At 51.9% G+C, this 20,067-nt stretch overlaps 1 protein-coding gene across 2 annotated transcripts in view; it reads right to left on the bottom strand.

Annotated features, from left to right (window-relative positions):
* Positions 1 to 20,067, bottom strand: part of HDLBP (high density lipoprotein binding protein) — an 88,998-nt gene that overhangs the window by 6,955 nt on the left and 61,976 nt on the right. For both annotated transcript variants that reach the window (XM_012465070.2, XM_012465071.2), the window contains exons 10-22: positions 19,582 to 19,686; positions 19,149 to 19,227; positions 16,189 to 16,328; positions 14,633 to 14,737; positions 14,392 to 14,505; positions 13,123 to 13,209; positions 12,819 to 12,950; positions 7,621 to 7,839; positions 4,915 to 5,136; positions 4,617 to 4,835; positions 3,378 to 3,516; positions 1,493 to 1,647; positions 219 to 323 (exon numbers count right to left, since the gene is read on the bottom strand). In XM_012465070.2, the coding sequence (XP_012320493.1) occupies positions 219 to 323; positions 1,493 to 1,647; positions 3,378 to 3,516; positions 4,617 to 4,835; positions 4,915 to 5,136; positions 7,621 to 7,839; positions 12,819 to 12,950; positions 13,123 to 13,209; positions 14,392 to 14,505; positions 14,633 to 14,737; positions 16,189 to 16,328; positions 19,149 to 19,227; positions 19,582 to 19,686 (1,821 nt within the window). The remainder of the gene's footprint in view (positions 1 to 218; positions 324 to 1,492; positions 1,648 to 3,377; positions 3,517 to 4,616; positions 4,836 to 4,914; positions 5,137 to 7,620; positions 7,840 to 12,818; positions 12,951 to 13,122; positions 13,210 to 14,391; positions 14,506 to 14,632; positions 14,738 to 16,188; positions 16,329 to 19,148; positions 19,228 to 19,581; positions 19,687 to 20,067) is intronic.

Below are 20,067 nucleotides of genomic sequence, written 5' to 3' on the forward strand. Positions count from 1 at the left end.
GGGGGCTGACTCGACGTTCAGGGCCCCAGAGAACAGGAAGGAGTCCACTGGCCCTGGGACCCAGAGGGAGTGAGAGAAGCCCACCGCCACGAAGGGAAAGCAGCGCTCAATCAGAGCAGGGGGGCGGAGTCCACAGGAAGCTGAGAAGGGACACTGGCCCTCAGGAGAGGACGCGACAGGCCGCCGCTGTGATGTGGCCGCCCGGGAAAGGGGTCTACCTCAAACTCATCCATCATCTTGCGGATCCCACTTCCTTTCTGCCCAATGATGTAACGGTGAAGGTCAAAGGGCACCTCTACTTCGATGGTGACAGGAACCAGTGCCTGCAGGGACAATGGTCATGGTCAGGCCGTGGGCCCTGAGAGCAGAGTGACCCTGTGAGCTCAGCAACGGCTCCATGAAACACAAGGCAAACCACCCTGAGACGACAGCAACGTGCCCCAAGTGACAATGCCACCGGGACCTTCAACTCAACAGAAAAGAACGGAAAAAGACTGGCATTAGGCTAATGCTGGCAGACAAAAATTCCAGACCCTTCACCCCAAGCCTATCCTCCTGAATTACAGCAGGCCCCTTAGGCCAACCTAGGAGGAGAGGCCCTGAGCCCTGGCACATCCTTGAGGTCATGATGGTTTTGGCCAAAGCCCATGAGGTGTCACAGGGACTCTGCTGGACTGTTGCTCACCTTCCCTGCCCTGTCTTCCCCCCGAACCCTTCACCTCCAGAACCTGCTTCTTCTCACCACAGCAGTGACCATCCCTGGCCACAGGACAAGTCTGTGTTTACTGCCTGTCTCTCTCCACTGCACCGTGAAGCCTATTTTGTGTGCCATGGCATCGAAGCACCGAGGGTAGCAACCAACACGCAGGTGGCACGCCCCACTCACTGCGCCCACGGTGACCTGCGCCCCACTCACTGCGCCCACGGTGGCCTGCGCCCCACTCACTGCGCCCACGGTGACCTGCGCCCCACTCACTGTGCCCACGGTGACCTGCGCCCCACTCACTGTGCCCACGGTGACCTGCGCCCCACTCACTGTGCCCACGGTGACCTGCGCCCCACTCACTGTGCCCACGGTGACCTGCACCCCACTCACTGCGCCCACAGTTAGCGGCCTGCGCCCCACTCACTGCGCCCACAGTTAGCGGCCTGTACCCCACTCACTGCGCCCGCTCACATGCGGCTGGAGGTCCCATTCATCCCACTGCAACTGAGAGCCTTCCACAGCCCCCACACCCACCGCGCACTGCAGAGGCTGATCCCATGCAGCTGTCCCGGGAAGTTGCTGCAGAACCCGGAGCTGTGGTGAAGGGAAGGGGCCTCCCGAAACTCTGTGTCCAGCCGAGGAGCACAGCCAGCCCGTGTGCACACGTTAGGAGCAAGACGACGGGCTCCACTGTCACTGCCACCTGGGCATCCGTCCAGCCCATCCAGGCCGTGCCTCCCCGTGCCTGCTGGCTGGTGCTTGGTGGAGGGGCACATGGACACGTACCTCCAGGGCTTCCTTGGCTGCCTCACACTTTTCTTTCCGGCCGGAGATGATGATGATGTCACACCTCCTTGGAGAGCCAGGGTCAGCGTCTTTGGCCTCTCTCCCCTCCCCAGCTTCGTCCCCGTTCTCCTGGACGACTGGCTCCACACTGTGAACTAAAGAGAAAGGGGAAAAGGGACAGCTGACGGCTGCTGGAGGAGACCCCATGCCTTGTTCAGAACACACACGTCCGTGAGGCAGCTGCTGGGTGCTGGGTGGTAAAGGGGAGGAAACACTCTGTCTGTCCTTCAGGAGGTCTTGGTCTGGGTAGGAAGAGCAGACAGGACATTCCTACAGCAGCCACAGAGAGGGCTCCCAGGCCTAGCAGGGCCCTGAAGGCTTTGCAGGAGGCCGTGAGCTCTGTGTCTCCCTTCTTCACCTTGAAAATGAAAACTAACAGCAACTACAGTAGAGGCTTCGCTGAGATCAGATGAGTTAATTCACGGGAGGAACGCAGGGCAGGCCCGCTGCACGTGTGGGGCTTGACTGTGAGGCAGGGTTCTCCAGGAAGGTGGCCAGCACGCAGCTCCACCCGGGAGAGCGGGGAAGGGGTGAGAGGTCTACAGGGGACAGAAGGAGCCAGGCCAGGCTATGTGCCAGCTCCTTATACCAGAAAGTGAGAGCCCGTTAAGAGGACACAGAGGCAGCTGGAGGGGCTCCCACAGGCCACGCTGGGACACCAGGTGTGCGCCCAGACAGACGCCACAGCAATACTTATCACTAAGACACAGCCCGGGAGGCGTGTGATGAAAATAAATGAGCAGATCAGACACTGCCCGCCTAAAAGCAAGGGTGACCCTAGCGGGGAGAAGTAGGCGTTTCTGAGGGAGAAAAACTGGCAAATTTGATTACTGATTACATACTAAATACTACTATTACATACCGTTAGATCAGATTCTGATAAATGTGGCAGAATTATGTAAGAGAATGTCCTTGTCTTTAGAAAATACCCACCATGAATAAAGGGATATGTCTAAAAATTACGTTCAGAAAAAACACAGGCGTGTAAAGGGGAGAAGCTGAGGAAACACTGGTGCTGCCCGAGGCGTCTTTACGCTTCTCTGCGAATTTATATCACAGTTTAAAACAGCCACTGAGGCGGAAAACATAGATGGGGTGCAGTGGGTTTTACTAGTTTCCTACTCAAAACGCCTGTATTCTCAGGAAAACTAAGGGGCTTGAATGGCTGCATGTGACACCTCCTGGATGCCCAGAGGGATGGCACTACGTGAACACCTGCTGCGCAAACAGCTCAGCCGAGACTGACACACAGAGTGGACGGCGCATGCACCTTCTGTTTCACAAAGGCAGAGCAGGTGAGCGAGAGGCAGCCCACCGCGTCCCACGCCTCCCCACCACCAGGTGACTGAGCAGAGCTGGGGACAAGCAGGGTACCGGGAGCAAAATGCCCTCCTGCAAGAGCTGCCAGCCACTTGGATGGTGCCCTCCGGCCAGCCAGAGGCTGCAGCTGCCTGCCTCACAGGGGACACCCCACAGAGGGACGGGAGGCGTGGAGAAGGAAGCTCTCTGATGGGGCTCATGTGATCCAAACGTGTCATGAGAAATACTGGGGTTGAACTTGGGGCACCCTGAGGATGAGGCGGCACGTTCCTCGTCACCTCGGAACTTGCCGACATAGGAAGGGCACCTGGTCACTCTGTCAATAACTGACATGGTCCATCTTTTAAAGCCCAGAGAATGACCCTGCACCTCTGGAAGCCCCCAGAATACACAGATGGTTTTCCAGCAGAGAAAGGAAAGAGCCTCACGCGTAAGTGCGACAGCTCTGCCTCTCACGTGAGAAGCACCGCTATCGACAAGCAGAAGATGGCCAAAGGGGACCCACCTGGGTTCTCCTCTCTGTCTGGGAATTTAATTTGAACGCTGAAATCCCGAGTAATCTGCTGGATTCTGGAACCTTTGGGGCCCATGACAGATCGATGGAATTTCTGGGGTATAGCACATTCTAATGTCACCTGAGCTTCCTGGAGGGAGGTACACAAAGAAAATAGAAGGGCAAAGATTAAATCCTTAGGGCTGGTTTACAGCACTCCCACCCCACCTTCCTTCCTGTCCACAGCCACTGCCGGTTCTGAGGTGAGTCCAGGGCTCCAGGTGCAGGGAGGAGCGAAGGTAGCAGGGCACGTCCAAGAGGGTGGGCGGCCTCTTTTTTTTTTTTTTTTTGAGATGGAGTCTCGTTCTGTTACCCAGGCTGGAGTGCAATGGCGCGATCTTGGCTCACTGCAACCTCCGCCTCCTGGGTTCAAGTGATTCTCCTGCCTGAGCTTCCCGAGTAGCTGGGACTACAGGTGCACGCCACCATGCCCAGCTAATTTTTGTATTTTTAGTAGAGAAGGGGTTTCACCATGTTGGCTAGGGTAAGGGTGGACCTCTTTCTGAAATGTGTCCCTGCAGGGTGGCCGATTCAGCCAAAAGAGTGGGAACTTCTGGCCGGGCGCGGTGGCTCACGCCTGTAATCCCAGCACTTTGGGAGTCCGAGGCGGGTGGATCACGAGGTCAAGAGATCGAGACCATCCTGGTCAACATGGTGAAACCCCGTCTCTACTAAAAATACAAAAAATTATCTGGGCATGGTGGCGCGTGCCTGTAATCCCAGCTACTCAGGAGGCTGAGGCAGGAGAACTGCCTGAACCCAGGAGGCGGAGGTTGCGGTGAGCCGAGATTGTGTCATTGCACTCCAGCCTGGGTAACAAGAGGGAAACTCCGTCTCAAAAAAAAAAAGAGTGGGAACTTCTGTGGTGGCCTCTGACTCCACGAGGAGGCATCAGACTTGATTATCAGAGAAAGGGCATCCAGGCCCTGGCAGGGGAGCAGCCCAGAGGGGCATGGAGGGGACGCTCTCTAAAGGCTGCTTTGGAAAAAGAACACGTCTTCTCGTGACTTCCCCATGGATTCACGTGGATGCCCTCAATCGATTTTCTTTCCTTCACAGAGGGGACAAGAGAACTGACCCCTTACACAGACTGCATTTTCATTTTTCCTGATGCCTCTTACAGACGATTTTGTCTTTCTTTTTCCTCTTAGACACCCCCCCTCGCCCACCGCCGAACACCCACATGCCTACCAGGTCCTCAGTGATCTCCTGAATACGCTTCTTGGCTGCCTCCACACAGTCCTTGGCGCCCTTGAGGGTGACTCTGTCGCTCTGCGTGCCAGAGCGGGGGAAGCTGACCATCACGCCACCGTACTCTTCAGCGATCTCGCGCAAGACCTGGCCTCTTCGGATGACGAAGTGGCGGTGGTGCCTGGGGTCCACCAGCATGTAGTCTTCCACCACGTTATCCTGCAGTGTCGACAGGAGATGAAGATGAGCCGCCCCGTCGCGGCCCCAGCAGCGCCCACGGCCGAGGCCCGCTCCCTACCAGGTTTTGGATCAAGGCCTCCAGCTCCTTCTGCGCCTCCCGGACGGCGTCCTCCTTTCCGATGATGGTGATCAGGTCCTGGTCCTTGTCCTCGGCCGCGGGGAAGATGACGCGTGCTCCGGTGCTGTCGCGCACCTTGCGAATTTTGCCGCCCCCCTTGCCGATGAGGAATTTGTGGTATTCTGGCTTGGCGCGGATGTCAACGGTGAAACTCCTGGTTTGCTGCAGAAGGCAACCCCGCTCTGTTAGCCTGACACCACACGCCTGGGCCACAGTGAGGAGACGAGGGCCTGGAGGACGGCAGTGTCGGGCCCCCTTACGCTGTCACCAGTGTCCTGATGTTGCACCAACACCTCCAAAATGGGGCTGGCACGCCTCGCTGAATCCGACAGATGTATGCCCAGACTGCACGCACACCTCTCCTCCGCAACAATCAGATGCTGGTGCTGATAAACACACAGGCTCAGAACCCTGGTCCTGTCACTTACAAGCACTGACCAAACTTCTCCGAGCCATTTCTGATCTGCAGAGGGGGCAGACGGAGCAATGCACTGGATGATGTGTTGGCAGAGTGCATGTCTTGGGCAGAGTGGGGTGTGCCCAGCAGAGCAGGAACAAGCCCCCCGAGAGCCCACGCTATGCTCCTGCTCTGCTACCCGCTTCTAGACCAAGCCCACACACCTGGACCAGGCTTCCTTTGCTCTCATGACTGCTACAGATCAGTCCCACAAAACCAGCCGCTCCCCAAGCTCAACTCAGGGACAGAAGCCAACCAAGGCCACAGTCAAGAGACCAGTCCTCAGAGGCCTCGGGTGGCACGACACCCTCGTGTGGCACCAAGAAACAAGGGTCCTGAAAAGGCCCTAGACACTGTGACCTGTGGACACCACTGCCTCTGGCAACTTCTCCAGGGGACAGAGAGCCACGTGCTGCTCTACGTGACTCAGATCCACCAGGGGAGCTCCCGCCTTTCTCCAGACCCAAGACCTGGCCCGCAAGCCAGAACACCAAAGAGAGATGTACTAGCAGAAAAATATTTTTTTTTTTTTTTTTTTTTTTTTTTTTTTTGAGACGGAGTTTCGCTCTTGTTACCCAGGCTGGAGTGCAATGGCGCAATCTCGGCTCACCGCAACCTCCACCTCCTGGATTCAGGCAATTCTCCTGCCTCAGCCTCCTGAGTAGCTGGGATTACAGGCATGCGCCACCATGCCCAGCTAATTTTTGTATTTTTAGTAGAGACGGGGTTTCACTATGTTGACCAGGATGGTCTCGATCTCTTGACCTCGTGATCCACCCGCCTCGGCCTCCCAAAGTGCTGGGATTACAGGCTTGAGCCACCGCGCCCGGCCGCAGAAAAATATTAAATGACAACTTTGCTATCTTTTAAGTGCAGCTTTCACCAAATGCCACCCAAAGACTGCTGCTTTTGAGACACATCTACAAATAGCAGCATTAGTTAAAAACCAATCAAAAGGCAAATCCAATCTAGCAATACGGTAAAGGACACCCTATCAACAAGCAGGGTTACCCCAGAAACGCAAGACTGGCCAAACGTGAGGACAGAAAGTCAGTCTAATGCAACCTAACGACACAGAAAGACAGAGATACGAGGCACCAGATCAGAGAGAAACCTAACTGTCTGTTCACAGACCACATGGCTGTTTACGTAAGAATCCACAAAAAAGTGACTGGCACTAAGACGTGAGCCTCATTTAGCAGTCTCACGGAGGTCAGCATACAAAATCACAAGCCCTTCTCTATACACTAACAACTGGAAATGGGAAAAAGTGCCATTTGCAATAGCACTAAAAGAATAACAGTAGTTAGATCTGTTAAGCAGAACATAAATATGCAGGGTCTGTATGACAAAAATGCAAACACCAATAAGGAATCACAGACCTAAAAAAAATGAAGAAATGACTCAGAGTCACAACTGCTGGGCTGTCAGTCCTCACGTCTCATCTCTGGATTTACCACAATCACAACCAAAACATGAGGATGTCGCTTTCCTACAAACTGACGGGCTGACTCAGCGAGGGACACAGAACAGCCAAAGTTAAGAGGGCTCGGGCCGGGCGTGGTGCTGGTGGCTCACACCTGTAATCCCAGCACTTTGGCAGGCCAAGGCGGGCGGATCACCTGAGGTCAGGAGTTCGAGACCAGCCTGGCCAACATGGCAAAACCCCCGCCTTACTAAAAGTACAAACATTAGCCAGGTGTGGTGGTGGGTGCCTGTAATCCCAGCTACTTATGCCTCTGAACCCCAGCCTGGGTAACAAGAACAATACCTCATCTCAAAAAAAAAAAAAGGGTTTCTGACACAAGGACAATAGCAATTCAATGGGCAATCTTTGGGGGTGACAGAAAATGAATTTTTGTTGTTGTGGTGGCCACATGACTGCATATTAAAACTCAACTATACTTGAAGAATGGTCAGTTTTACCATAAATTGTACTTAACAAAAACACCCCAAAACTAATAAGCAAAAGAGCGACTTTTACATATCGTATAAATGAGCATTTGGAGCTAGAAAGGCCCTTCAGTATAAAGAGCAAATACAAGAGGCATAAAAGAGCGTGTTATAAAGCTCTTTTCTAACCTGCCACAGAGAAAGGGCGTTTGCGGTTTCCACAGTGAAGAGAGAACACTGCTGAGGACCAGACTTCCTGCCAAGACGCACGGTGACGCCCCCCCACCCACGCTCACCTTCTCTTCCGCCAGATGCAGGAGCTGCTTCTTGGCCTTCTCCACATCCGAGGAAGGGCCCCTGATAACAACAGTGTCGCTTCCTGAACCTTCCACGGGAAAGTGAATGTGGACTCCGCCACACTCCTCCATGATGGAGCGGATCAGACGGCCCTTGGTGCCAATGAGGGAGTTGTGCAGCTTGGCAGGGATGGAGACCTCCACCTCGGCTATGTTGGCCTGAAACCAGACACAGAGCAGGAGGAGGGTCACGTTCCGGGGCAAAAAAGGGATAGAGGAAAAGGTAAACTATCATCTTTGGTGCTGATGAACACATAGGGTTAGAACCCTGGTCCTGCCACTTACAAGCACTGACCAAACATCCCCAAGCCATTTCTGATCCGCAGAGACGGAGGAGGGAGCAACACGCTGGACCGTGTGTCGGCAGAGTGGGGTGCGCCGAGCAGACCAGGTGCACTGGGAGGCGTTAACTAAGCAGGACCTGGAGTCTTTGTGAATGTGCTGGGTTGGGAGGTGGGAGCGTGGCAACTTCAGACCACACATAATGCTCTGCCTAGTAGAGGTGGGTCCGACATGTCTATGGATAAACTTCTAATAAAACCAAAGATTCTGCTTTCAGCCAAAATGCAACACCAGGGACTGGACTGAACTTAAGGCCTAATGGCGATTTTCAAGACCCTGGAGACAGGAAACAAGGTGAGCCCTACATCTGCCCCAAGCTGCTGCTGCAGCACAGGAAAGTGAGGCAACAGAACCACAAATCCAAGAGGACCGAGGTAGCAAGAAGGAGGTCAGAGCGCAAAGAACTTCTGAGATCTGGAGACCAACCATTCATACGTTGACACACGAGGAAATCACCTCGGGTCCAGGGAAGCAGCATCAGAAAGATCACAGGAACAGTGTCCGCAGCTCAGTCAGGGCCTGGTACAGTACCTGCAGCTCAGTCACCAGGAAACAGTACCTGCAGCTCAGTCACCAGGAAACAGCACCTACAGCTCAGTCAACCCAGGAAACAGTGCCTGCAGCTCAGTCACCAGGAAACAGTGCCTGCAGCTCAGTCACCAGGAAACAGTGCCTGCAGCTCAGTCACCAGGAAACAGTACCTGCAGCTCAGTCACCAGGAAACAGCACCTACAGCTCAGTCACCAGGGAACAGCGTCCGCAGCTCAGTCAGGGCCTGGTACGGTACCTGCAGCTCAGTCACCAGGAAACAGCACCTACAGCTCAGTCAACCCAGGAAACAGTGCCTGCAGCTCAGTCACCAGGAAACAGTACCTGCAGCTCAGTCACCAGGAAACAGTGCCTGCAGCTCAGTCACCAGGAAACAGTACCCGCAGCTCAGTCACCAGGAAACAGTGCCTGCAGCTCAGTCACCAGGAAACAGTACCTACAGCTCATTCACCAGGAAACAGTACCTACAGCTCATTCACCAGGAAACAGTGCCCGCAGCTCAGTCACCAGGAAACAGTGCCCGCAGCTCAGTCACCAGGAAACAGTGCCCGCAGCTCAGTCACCAGGAAACAGTGCCTGCAGCTCAGTCACCAGGAAACAGTGCCTGCAGCTCAGTCACCAGGAAACAGTACCTACAGCTCATTCACCAGGAAACAGTACCTACAGCTCATTCACCAGGAAACAGTGCCCGCAGCTCAGTCACCAGGAAACAGTGCCCGCAGCTCAGTCACCAGGAAACAGTGCCCGCAGCTCAGTCACCAGGAAACAGTGCCTGCAGCTCATTCACCAGGAAACAGTACCTGCAGCTCAGTCACCAGGAAACAGTGCCTGCAGCTCAGTCACCAGGAAACAGTGCCTGCAGCTCAGTCACCAGGAAACAGTGCCTGCAGCTCAGTCACCAGGAAACAGTGCCTGCAGCTCAGTCACCAGGAAACAGTGCCTGCAGCTCAGTCACCAGGAAACAGTACCCGCAGCTCAGTCACCAGGAAACAGTGCCCGCAGCTCAGTCACCAGGAAACAGTGCCCGCAGCTCAGTCACCAGGAAACAGTGCCCGCAGCTCAGTCACCAGGAAACAGTGTCTGCAGCTGGGTTGGGCCGGGTCCCATGACATCCTCAGCAGGTTTAAGCTTTCTGGGACATGGATTATAGCACTCAGAAGGATCTTACCTCAGCAATGGAAATATTTGGGCCTGAACTAAATAAATGCTGCTCTGATCCTCCCTAATGAATCTTAAAGGCAAGTCCTAAAAGGAGCAAATGGTTTCAGAGTAATTTCACAAAGCCACAAAATATTCAGAGGAATACAGAAACACCCTTATTTAGAAATACCAGAAATGCAAGGACTAGGGGAAAAACCCATAATGAGGAAAAGAAAATAGAAAAGCACCCAGACAGAAATGACAGTGTTAGAATCAGCTGGCCAAGGACCCTAACACAGGTATTTAACTGTATTGTCTATGGAGAAAAGCCCAGAGAAAGACTGAGTATGTTAAGCACTGAAAATTGACAAGATATTAAGAAAAGATTCAGACTGAACTTCTCGAGAAGAAAACAACGTCTAAAATGAAAATCATAGCAGAGGCAATGATGATGCAGATTAGAGCGCTGCAGAGAACGGATTTAAAGAAACTGATGGAGAAAACCAAACCGCTCCTCCTCCCAACCCAACAGAGCACGAGAAGACAGTACCCAGTTGCCTAGAGTCCCCGATGGGGAGACAGGAAGCGGCCAACAGAAAAAAGATTGAGTGACCAAAAACGTTCCAAATTTGATGAAATTCTGAACACAGATATCCAAGAAGTTCAATAAATATCAAGCTAAGAAACATGAAGAAAACGACACAGAGACACATCGTAACTTGCTCGGAGCTGGTGGTAAAATCTTAAAGGCAGCCCGAGGGAGAAGACCTATCACGGACAGAGGAACAAAGCCGGGGTGACGCTGGCTTTCTCACCAGGGACAACGGGAGACAGCACTAACGCCGTCTAGAAAGAAAACACTGCCAACCTGGAAACCTGTATGCAGCAGAAACATTTTTCAAACACGAAGGAAAAAAATACTTTCAGACACACAACAAGTGAAATAATCCATTACCAGATACACACCATGAGAGACATGAAGTGGTACCTTTCGGACAGAAGGAAAATGACAAGGATCACACAAGGAAATGAAGAGCTTTAGAAATGGCAACTGTGTGGATAAACACATACTTTTTCTCATATTATTTAAATATCTTTAAAAAACAATAGAACTTTTTTTTAAAAGGTTAACGATGTACTGTGTGCGTTACACAAAATGACAGGACTTCACCCAAGCATGTAAAATGATCACATCGTGGTGACTAAGCACTTGGAGGTGGTGGTAGGTTTTGCTTAATGGGTATAGTTTCTGTTTAAGATGATGGAAATGCTCTGAAAATGGACAGGGTGATGGCTGCACAACCTTGTGAATGTACTTAGTTGAAGCAATCATTCAAAAAGGGTTAAAATGATAAATTCTGCTATATGTATTTTACTACAGTTGAGAAAATTTACAGTAAAAGCGAATTAACCACACTTGTTAAATATATGTAACAAATGTAAGTATGTGATACACAACATATATAATCACGTATGTAATTAAAAACAAACATCTTTTTTTTTTTTTGGAGACAAGGTCTGGCTCTAAGGCCCAGGCGGGAGTGCAGCAGCGCGATCTCAGCTCACTGCAGCCTCCACCTCCCGAGCTCAAGCCATCCTCCTCTCACCTCAGCCTCCTGAGGAGCTGGGGCTACAGGTATGCACCACCATGCCCGGCTAGTTCTTTTTGTATTTTTAGCAGTGATGCAGTTTTGCCAGCTGCCCAGGCTGGTCTTGAACTCAAGTGAGCTCAAGTGATCCGCCCACCTCAACCTCCCAAAGTGCTGGGATTACAGGTGTGAGCCACCATGCCTGACCACAAACATCATAATCTAAAAAGCAGAAACACATTTAATTTTAAAAAGCAAGCTACCAAAGAAACCCACTTTACTATCACATAAAGTAGGCTGGGTGCAGTGGCTCACACCTGTAATCCCAGCAGTTTGGGAGGCCAAGGTGAGAGGATCACTTGAGCTCAGGAGTTTGAGACTAGCTTGGACAACACGAGACCTAATCTCTACTAACTAAAAAAAAAAAAAAACGATTAGTTAGGTGTGGTAGCATGCACCTGAAGGCTGTGGGAGGACTGCTTGAGTCTGGCAGGCCAAGGCTGTATTTTGTAGTAAGCCATGATTGTGCCACTGCACTCCGGCCTGGACGACAGCAAGACCTCATCGTCATAAGGGGGAAAAAGAAAGGTAACATAGACTTTGGAGCCGAGCATACTACCAGGGAAAAGACATCATTTTATAATGGCACAGATTACAAATACTATGAACGACAGGTGACATCAGTATTGACAGCGAAAGGATAATGCAGGAATATTCTGAAAAACTTCATGTTAATAAATTTGACACCTTGGAGAAAATAGAAAACCCCTTGAAAGACACTAATTACCAAGTACACACAGAAAGAAACAGATAATCTGTCCATACAGTACAGTATCACCCTGAAATAAAAAAGAACAAAGCAATGATACAAGTGACAACACAGACGAATGTCAAAACATCCTGCCAAGTGGAAGCAGACGGGCCCAACAGAGAGAAGATGCCATGATTCCATTCACCCCCAAGTGCAGACAATCCAAACGCACCTACTGCGGCTGAAAGGGGACTGGCGGTGGCCTGCGGATAGGGCGGATAGGGCGGTGGGCGTGCGGTTCTGAGAAGCTGCCGAGTGAGATGGAGGGAGACCGTAATACAAAATGGCAAGGGATTTTTTGGGTGATGCTGGGGATGATTCCATGGATGTATACAGATGTCAAAACTATCAAACTGCACATCGTAAATATGTACAATTTACTGCACGTTTATTTTTTTTAATGAAAGAAAATACTGTAAATATCTTCGGATAAGATTTCAAGTAACGGAAAGAAAATGTCTAATGAGCCAAGTGCCCGCGTCAAACGCTACCGCTGCAGGTCCAGGTAAGTGAGCATCACGACAGACCAAGGCAGAAAACTGCTGACCACGCCATCAGCTGCCTGGATCGAAAGCTGCAACTTTCCGCATCTGCCACCTGAGTCTGCGCTGGCCCAATGACCCGGCGTGACTCAACCCCAGGAAAAAATCTTAGAGGCTGGTAGAGATTTTACCAGTGGATCTCCCTTAGAAAACATCTCCCATTACCAGGTCTTTCTGAATAGACAGAATCCTGCTCCGGGCAGCTTCGCAGTTGGCTCGCTTGCCTGTGATGACAATGGTCTCTGAATTGCTGTTCTCTGCTGGAAGATCAATCTTGGTGTTGCTTTCCTCACGAATCTACAGGGAGAGAGATCACCATGAGAAGCTGACTAGACCTCTCCCAGAGTTGACACACAGTTGAGCACCGTGCTAGAAGTAAGAGAGAGTCCCTTCTCGTCTAAAACGGAAACGGTGCAGGACTGCAGGGGACAGGGCAGGAGGCAGCGGGTTGCAGGGGTCAAGCCATCACCTTTTTAATGTTTGCACCTCCTTTCCCAATGATGTTCTTGTGGAACTGTTTGAAGATCGGAACAGAAATGGAGTAGCTGTTTTCCACCTTAAAGACAAAAAACCCACAGCCCGATTCACCCCCTGTGCTAGAGAGTGAGGTGCAGTAACTCCTACCCCAAGGGGAGCACGAACACGACAGGGCACTGGTATTTGCACACAGACCTTCAGAGACTTGTCATGAGGGTGAGAGCATCTGTCCACCAACTAACTGATCTTGCAAATTATAGTCAATCGATGCAAGGATGCAAGTCCACTCTTTTTTTTTTTTTTTTTTTTGCGTGAGATGGAGTCTCACTCTATCCCCAGGCCGGATGCAGTGGTGCGATCTCAGCTCACTGCAACCTCTACCTCCCGAGTTTTCAAGCGATTCTTCTGCCTCAGCCTCCCGAGTAGCTGGGATTACAGGAATGTGCCACCACACCTGGCTAATTTTTGTATTTTTAGTAGAGATGGGTTTTCACCATATTGACCAGGCTGGTCTCCAACTTTTGACCTAGTGATCCGCCCGCCTCCGCCTCCCAAAGTGCTGGAATTACAGGCTCGAGCCACCACACCCGGCCACAAGTCCACCTTTTGGCTAAGAGAGTTCACGTCCAATGCCAGGACCAGCTCTGGTCCTTAACCAGAGCTGGCTAAGGGCCTCAGAACACACATGGAGACAGCACGGACCCTTATACTCTGGGGAATTCAGCACTTGGCAGTGACATGACTGCAGCTCACAGCGCTGGAGTCCCTCACCGTCGCCTCTCAGGACAGCCAGCAGCTAAGCTGAAGCCCATGGAAATACAGGCAGCCTGTGGCCTTCCCATCCACTACTCGGTACACTTTCTAAACCTGTTCCCATTTCAGTTTTTGAGAAAAATAATAAATCAGTATATGACTCTCAATTTCACCTGTTATACCTCTCGTCTTACTGGATGGGACAGTTTCTCTGGGTATCTGAAGACTCAAGGAAACCAGGTAACTGGGCATGAGAAAAGGCCAATCTCCCCACCTGAATTCCAAAAATGCTGCAGTCTTGACAATGACTGCCAATCCAAACACCCAGGTATTAAGTGAGAAGTCGTCACCATTTTGTCCCAAGTCCCTGAGATGGACGACCAGCCCAGTGCCTATGTGCTTTCCCCAGAGCAGAGGTCCTAGTGGGGAGTCAGGAGTTCTGACAGGACGCACACCCCACCCACCCCAGACGTTGCCATACAAGAAAGAATATAAAACAGCCCCCTACCAGATCTGCCACCATCTTCTGCATGTATTTTGTGCATTTTTCCACCTCATTCTTCGGTCCTCTGAGCTGGACGATGTCACTTTTTTGTGCTGGGTCTGGGAAATTGATGATAACCTAGAACAAATCATCGGGAGTCTAAGTTCAATTATGAGGAAGGACAGGATTCCCAGATACCAAATATTCCTGAAGTGTGATCCGGATCACTCCTATAGGGTTAAATAAAGTCTCTGGGAAACTTTACCTCTGGGAATTTGTCACGAATTTCACGGATCCGTTCACCCTTCTGCCCAATGATTGTGCGATGAAATCTCTGCTCAATGATTAGATCCTTGGTACGCTCATTTTCCTAAAAACACAATTAAAGTAGATGTCACTTATGACAAGCACGGTGAGCGACTCCCTGCTAAGTCAAGGGGACACCAGGTCGCCCTGGGCATAGTCCTTCCGGGAGCAGGTGAGGTGGCCTCTAGGTGGCACCTTGTAGCAGCCCTGGGAGCAGCCAGCCATCAGAACGAGTGGTGCATGACGAGCACTCTCACCAGCCATGGCTACACTCCGCGACACTGGCTGCGCGTCACTTTCCTGAACAAAGCACAGCTGAGGAACTCGCTGCTGACCCCTTCGAACAGAAGGGCTATCATGAGAGTGGTAACTACCAAGGCTACTCGGTGAGCACTTCTGTTGTAACAGGTACTAGAGGGGAGGTCCAGCTCTTCTACTTGGAGGCTGAGCATTCTGCACAGCAGAGGGTGGCTCGGACCACTTCCCCTGCATGGGTAAGAACGTTCAACACAGGGCACTGAGCCCATGTGGCTCTCAGCTCCTCCACAGGTCCCACTAAAATGTCAGAAGGAATACAGATGAATAAGCAGGGCTGGAATCCAGGGAAGAAGGCCAACCTACCAAATGCTTCTGAGAATTCTGGATCAAACTGCTATCAGATGACAGAGCAGTAAGGGCTCAGCAACCAGGAAGGGCATAAAGCAGCCAGGGAAAGGACCTGGGCTCGAGGCCAGGCTGAGAGGAGAACGTGGGATATGAAGCTGGGGACTGAGCTCCGAGAAGGCCGCAGGCAGTGGGAGGCTGCATCAGGCCGGATTGCAGCTCAGGGCTACAGAAGAGGTCTGCCGATTTGAGATTCCTCAGGTGGGTACTGGGGTGAGATGAACACAGAATTCCCCAGGCTAAGCAAATGACAGGGAAGCCTGGGACTTGTTCCTCACACAGGCGGAAGTGCTGCTGCTGCACTCACCTAATACTACACTTCTCTGGATACTTAAAGGCACCCAGAGACTTTCAAGGGTGGGCATCTGACTCAGAAGCAGGGAGCTTACAGCTTGGCACAAGCGTGTACAAATGCTGGGGAGCGCAGGGCAGTGCAGTGCTTCTGCCGGGTGGCAGACAGCAACAGCCCCCACTCCAGGTTTGCAGATGATGTAGCAGTGATCCTCCGGTTTGGCCTCACGTGAGAACCACCTGGGATGCCTTTGAGAATCCAGAAATGTCTGTCACAGTCTCTGGAGTTGGTACCCAGGCATCTGGGAAGCCAGGGTGTGGCCAAGGCCAAGATGCTGCCACACAATTTCTGTGCCTTTCTGGCACAGCACACAGCCATGGAGGACAAGACGTGCAGGTGACCTGGGGAGGATGAAGGAAATGTGGCCCCAGGGAGACAGACCCGGTTCCAGTGCATGTGCGATTTGCTGACTTCCATTCTCCAAGGCTGCACACCACAACGAAGGGAGCCAACAGACGCGAGGCCCGTGCCTTCCCAGAGGCCCCGGCCGTGGCGCTTACCATGCGAGACGCAAGCTCCAGCAGCTCCCGCTTGGCCTGCTGCACGCCCTGCGGGTCCCCCTCGATGCGGATCAGGTTGCTCTTCTCGCTGTCGGGAGGGATGCGCACGGACACCTTGTACTGGTCTTTGATTCTGTTTACTGAGGAACACAAAAGGAAACACATTGAGGATACAGAACCAACAACGTTCTGCCAATGGCTAATAACCAGGCAGGACAGGGCTGAAGCACGAAACGACCTTATCGGTGACTCCCATTCACCCAAAACGATGCTTAACTTCCAGAACAAGAATCGCCACTGCCTAGAATAGAGGCCAATTACGATCTTCACCCGGATCACAAGGGTTCTGGAGGACAGGCTCTCAGAGACTTGACCACAAGTTGGCATTGCCCCGAGACCTTCAACTAACTCACGGTTGGGGCCACCCAGTCTTGGGATTTAGAGGCTCTAACGTATGGCTGGGGCTTCAGAATTTAAAAGATTCCAGGTGTTTCTAATGTGCAAGTAAGTTTGGGAATCACTATTCTCAAGTCAAAAAAAATGACACACATTAACTCCACACAAAAGCCCTCACTGACGCCTAAGACCCCGTTCACTGTTGGCTCAGACCCAGACTGAGCACTGCACTGTGTCTGCAAGACAAGTGCTGCTGCAAACCCTCCTGCCGTCAGCCTCTCTGCATAGAACGCCAGGTTAGAGCTCCAGGCCCCCTGAACTCTGGAGAAGCCGTATCATGGGGAAAGGAAAGCTCAGCTTGCTGAAAGACTGCCAGGAGAGCTTTTCATGCGTTCCATCCCAACGCATGCACGTGCAGAGGCGGCAGAAAGGCCACGCACGGAGAGGCTGATACGGACATGCAGCTGTTCCGGGTGGAGCAACACCAGACGAGGAAAGCAGAGGACATGGAGCTGGGCAGCAGGTGTTTTTAGATGACGAAGGAAAACGAGAGTTAGGAACTGCATGAGAAGAAACCGGAACAGACACGACTCACTAAGCTACATTCTGCAATTTCTAGGGAGCGGAAACCAGAAATTCATGTGAGAATTATACCACTGTACTTCCATATATATGTATTTTGAGACAGGGTCTTGCTCTGTCACCCAGGCTAAATTGCAGTGGCACAATCACGGCTCACTGCAGCCTTGACCTCCTGGGCTCAAGTGATAGTCCTGCCTCAGCCTCCTGAGTAGCTGGGACCACAGGCCTGGCTAAAGTTTTCTTTTTTTGTAGAGATGGGGGTGTTACTGTGTTGCCCAGGCTCATCTCAAACTCTCGGGTTCAAGTGATCCTCCTGCGTTGGCCTCCCAAAATGCTGGGATTACAGGCAAGAGCCACTGTGTCAGGCCTAAATAAAAACTGCAGTTAATCAAAACCACAAAACCGTAAGAGCAAGTTTATGGTGTGCGCATGGATCAAGCAGTGTGCATAAAGGTCACTCTGTGTCTGCAGACTCTTGTGCTGTCATGTCAAATGCCCACAAAACTTAAGAGTGACACCAGAGAGCTCACCCTGCACAGGCCCAGAGCACAGCTGACAAGCCTATGTTTACTCCTAACAAAAACGGACACATGGGCAGCAGTCCTGGTCCCACCGACTGGGAAAGCTCCTTCATCCATGAACTATCCAGAAATGGGGACGTGCTTCCCTTTTAACCTTCCACCCGAAGGTGACACACACGACACGTGCACTTGTTTTCAGAACACGCAAGCACTGTGATGTGTGGGTACAGCCACACAGCTAAAGGAGGAGGTTTAAAAAAACATTCTTGGCAGGGTGTGGTGGCTCACGCCTGTAATCCCAGCACTTTGGGAGGCCGAGGCAGGCAGATCAACTGAGGTCAGGAGTTTGAGACCAGCCTAGGCAACATGCTGAAATCCTGTCTCTACTAAAAATACAAAAATTAGCCTGGCGTGGTGGTACATGCGCCTGTAGTCCCAGCTACTTGGGAGGCTTAGGCAGGAGAATCGCTTAAACCCAGGAGGTGCAGGTTGCAGTGAGCCGAGATCGCGCCACTGCACTCCAGCCTGGGTGACAGAGACTCTGTCTCAAAAATAAAAAAATAAAAATAAAAAACGTGCTTGGACTTGCAGCAGTGCGCTCACATGACACAGTCGCAACAGCATCCTGGAGCTGTGCTGCACCTACAGCCCGGCACAGTGAGGCACACGTCCACCCAGGCGGACACATCACTGCCTCTGCAACAGAATCCCCCTTGCTGGGCGGGGTGGCTCACACCTTTAATCCCGGCACTTTTAGAGGCCAAGGTGGGCAGGCGCATCACCTGAGACCAGGAGTTCAAGACCAGACTGGGCAACATGGTAAAACCCTGTCTCTACTAAAAGTACAAAACTTAGCCAGGTGTGATGACGGGTGCCTTTAGTCCCAGCTGCTCAGGAGGCTGAGGCAGGAGAATCACTGGAGCCTGGGAGGCAGAGGTTGTAGTGAGCTGAGACTGTGCCACTACACTCCAGCCTGGGTGACAGAGTGAAACCTTGTCTCAAAAAAAAAAAAAAAAAAAGGGAATCCCTCCCTCCCCATGTTGTTTAACTTGGGCATAATCTAGAAATTTTTCACTCTCCAGTGAGTTCCAGATCAGCAGTTTCCACGTTCAGAAGACACGAGTACTACCAACACCGATGGGCTGACATAGCAGGTCTGACTGAAACATGAACGATGCTGCCTTCAACACGGCCCCTGTGGCTTACTCGGGAAGGACCTGGATGGATTTCCAACAGTGACAATTCACCCACTGGCCAGACAGCTCTAATCCAACCACTGTGCCAAGGGGAAAAGGAAAAGGGGCCTCTTCCAGCAGGCAGGAGGATGTGAAGTCTGAAACTCCCGTGACAGGCAGCACTGGGCCCAGACTGTCTGCAGAGACGTCCCAGCTCTCACGGCTGACGCCCCCCGGCCACGGGTCTCAGGGCACACCGGCCCACCGCAGCAGCAGCCTCACTCACTGTTGGCGCCGCTCTTCCCAATGAGGTGCCTGTGGAACTTGTGGTCGATGCTGATCTCTACGTAGTCCATCCGGTTAATCTGTGGGAGGAGCACACAGGCCCACGGATGCGCCTGCTTACTTGACCAACAAGCTGAACCCCAAACCCAGCAGTCTCCACACTTGCGTCTTCTGACCACTCAGCTGTCAGAATTGTTGGAGACTGCCCCCGTGTCTCCCCTGAAAGATGCCTTCTTCGAAACAGAGTTTCCTCTAACCAGGATTATTCCGGGAATTCAGCCAACTTCTAGTTTCAGAATCTATTACTCACCCAGCTAGGATGCCCTGTGGTGTCTGTGCCCAGCCACGTGGCATGCCACTGAGAGATGACCGCCCGCGCCCAACTCGAGACTCCCTTGTCACCAGCACACACGACGTTCCAAGGGGCACCTTACCAAATCTTTGACCATGCTTTCTATCTGTTCCTGGGCCACACTGACGTCCTCGGTAGGGCCCTCCAGGGTGATCTTGTCTTCGCCCTCTGTGAACTCGATGTGAACCTACCATACCAAAACCAAACAGACAGCTAAAACATGGTGGCACAGCTGCAGCTCCTCAGCTCCCAGTGAGCAGTCTCTGGTCCTCAGAGAGCACACAGGTGTCCCTTGGGAGCGGCAGCTGATCCCAAACCGCTTCCTATAGATGTGAGGGAGGAAGGGACATATCCACAGGCACCAAGCAAAGCTGAAAAGGAGGGTTAGAAGCCATTGTCAGGAAACTAAACACTGTGGCCTAGCAATCTTGACTTTCACTGACAACACTGTTTGTCCCCACAAAGGCCACTAGCATAAAGCATGTGATCTGCTCATGCATCATCTTAAATTTTAAAAGGCCTAGTCCTAGCATGGATGGAATTTTAAAACTAGCATAAGCTGCACAAA

This window comes from Aotus nancymaae, unplaced genomic scaffold, assembly GCF_030222135.1.
Source record: "Aotus nancymaae isolate 86718 unplaced genomic scaffold, 86718_ANA_hifiasm-v0.15.2.pri h1tg000031l, whole genome shotgun sequence".
NCBI lineage: Eukaryota > Metazoa > Chordata > Mammalia > Primates > Aotidae > Aotus > Aotus nancymaae.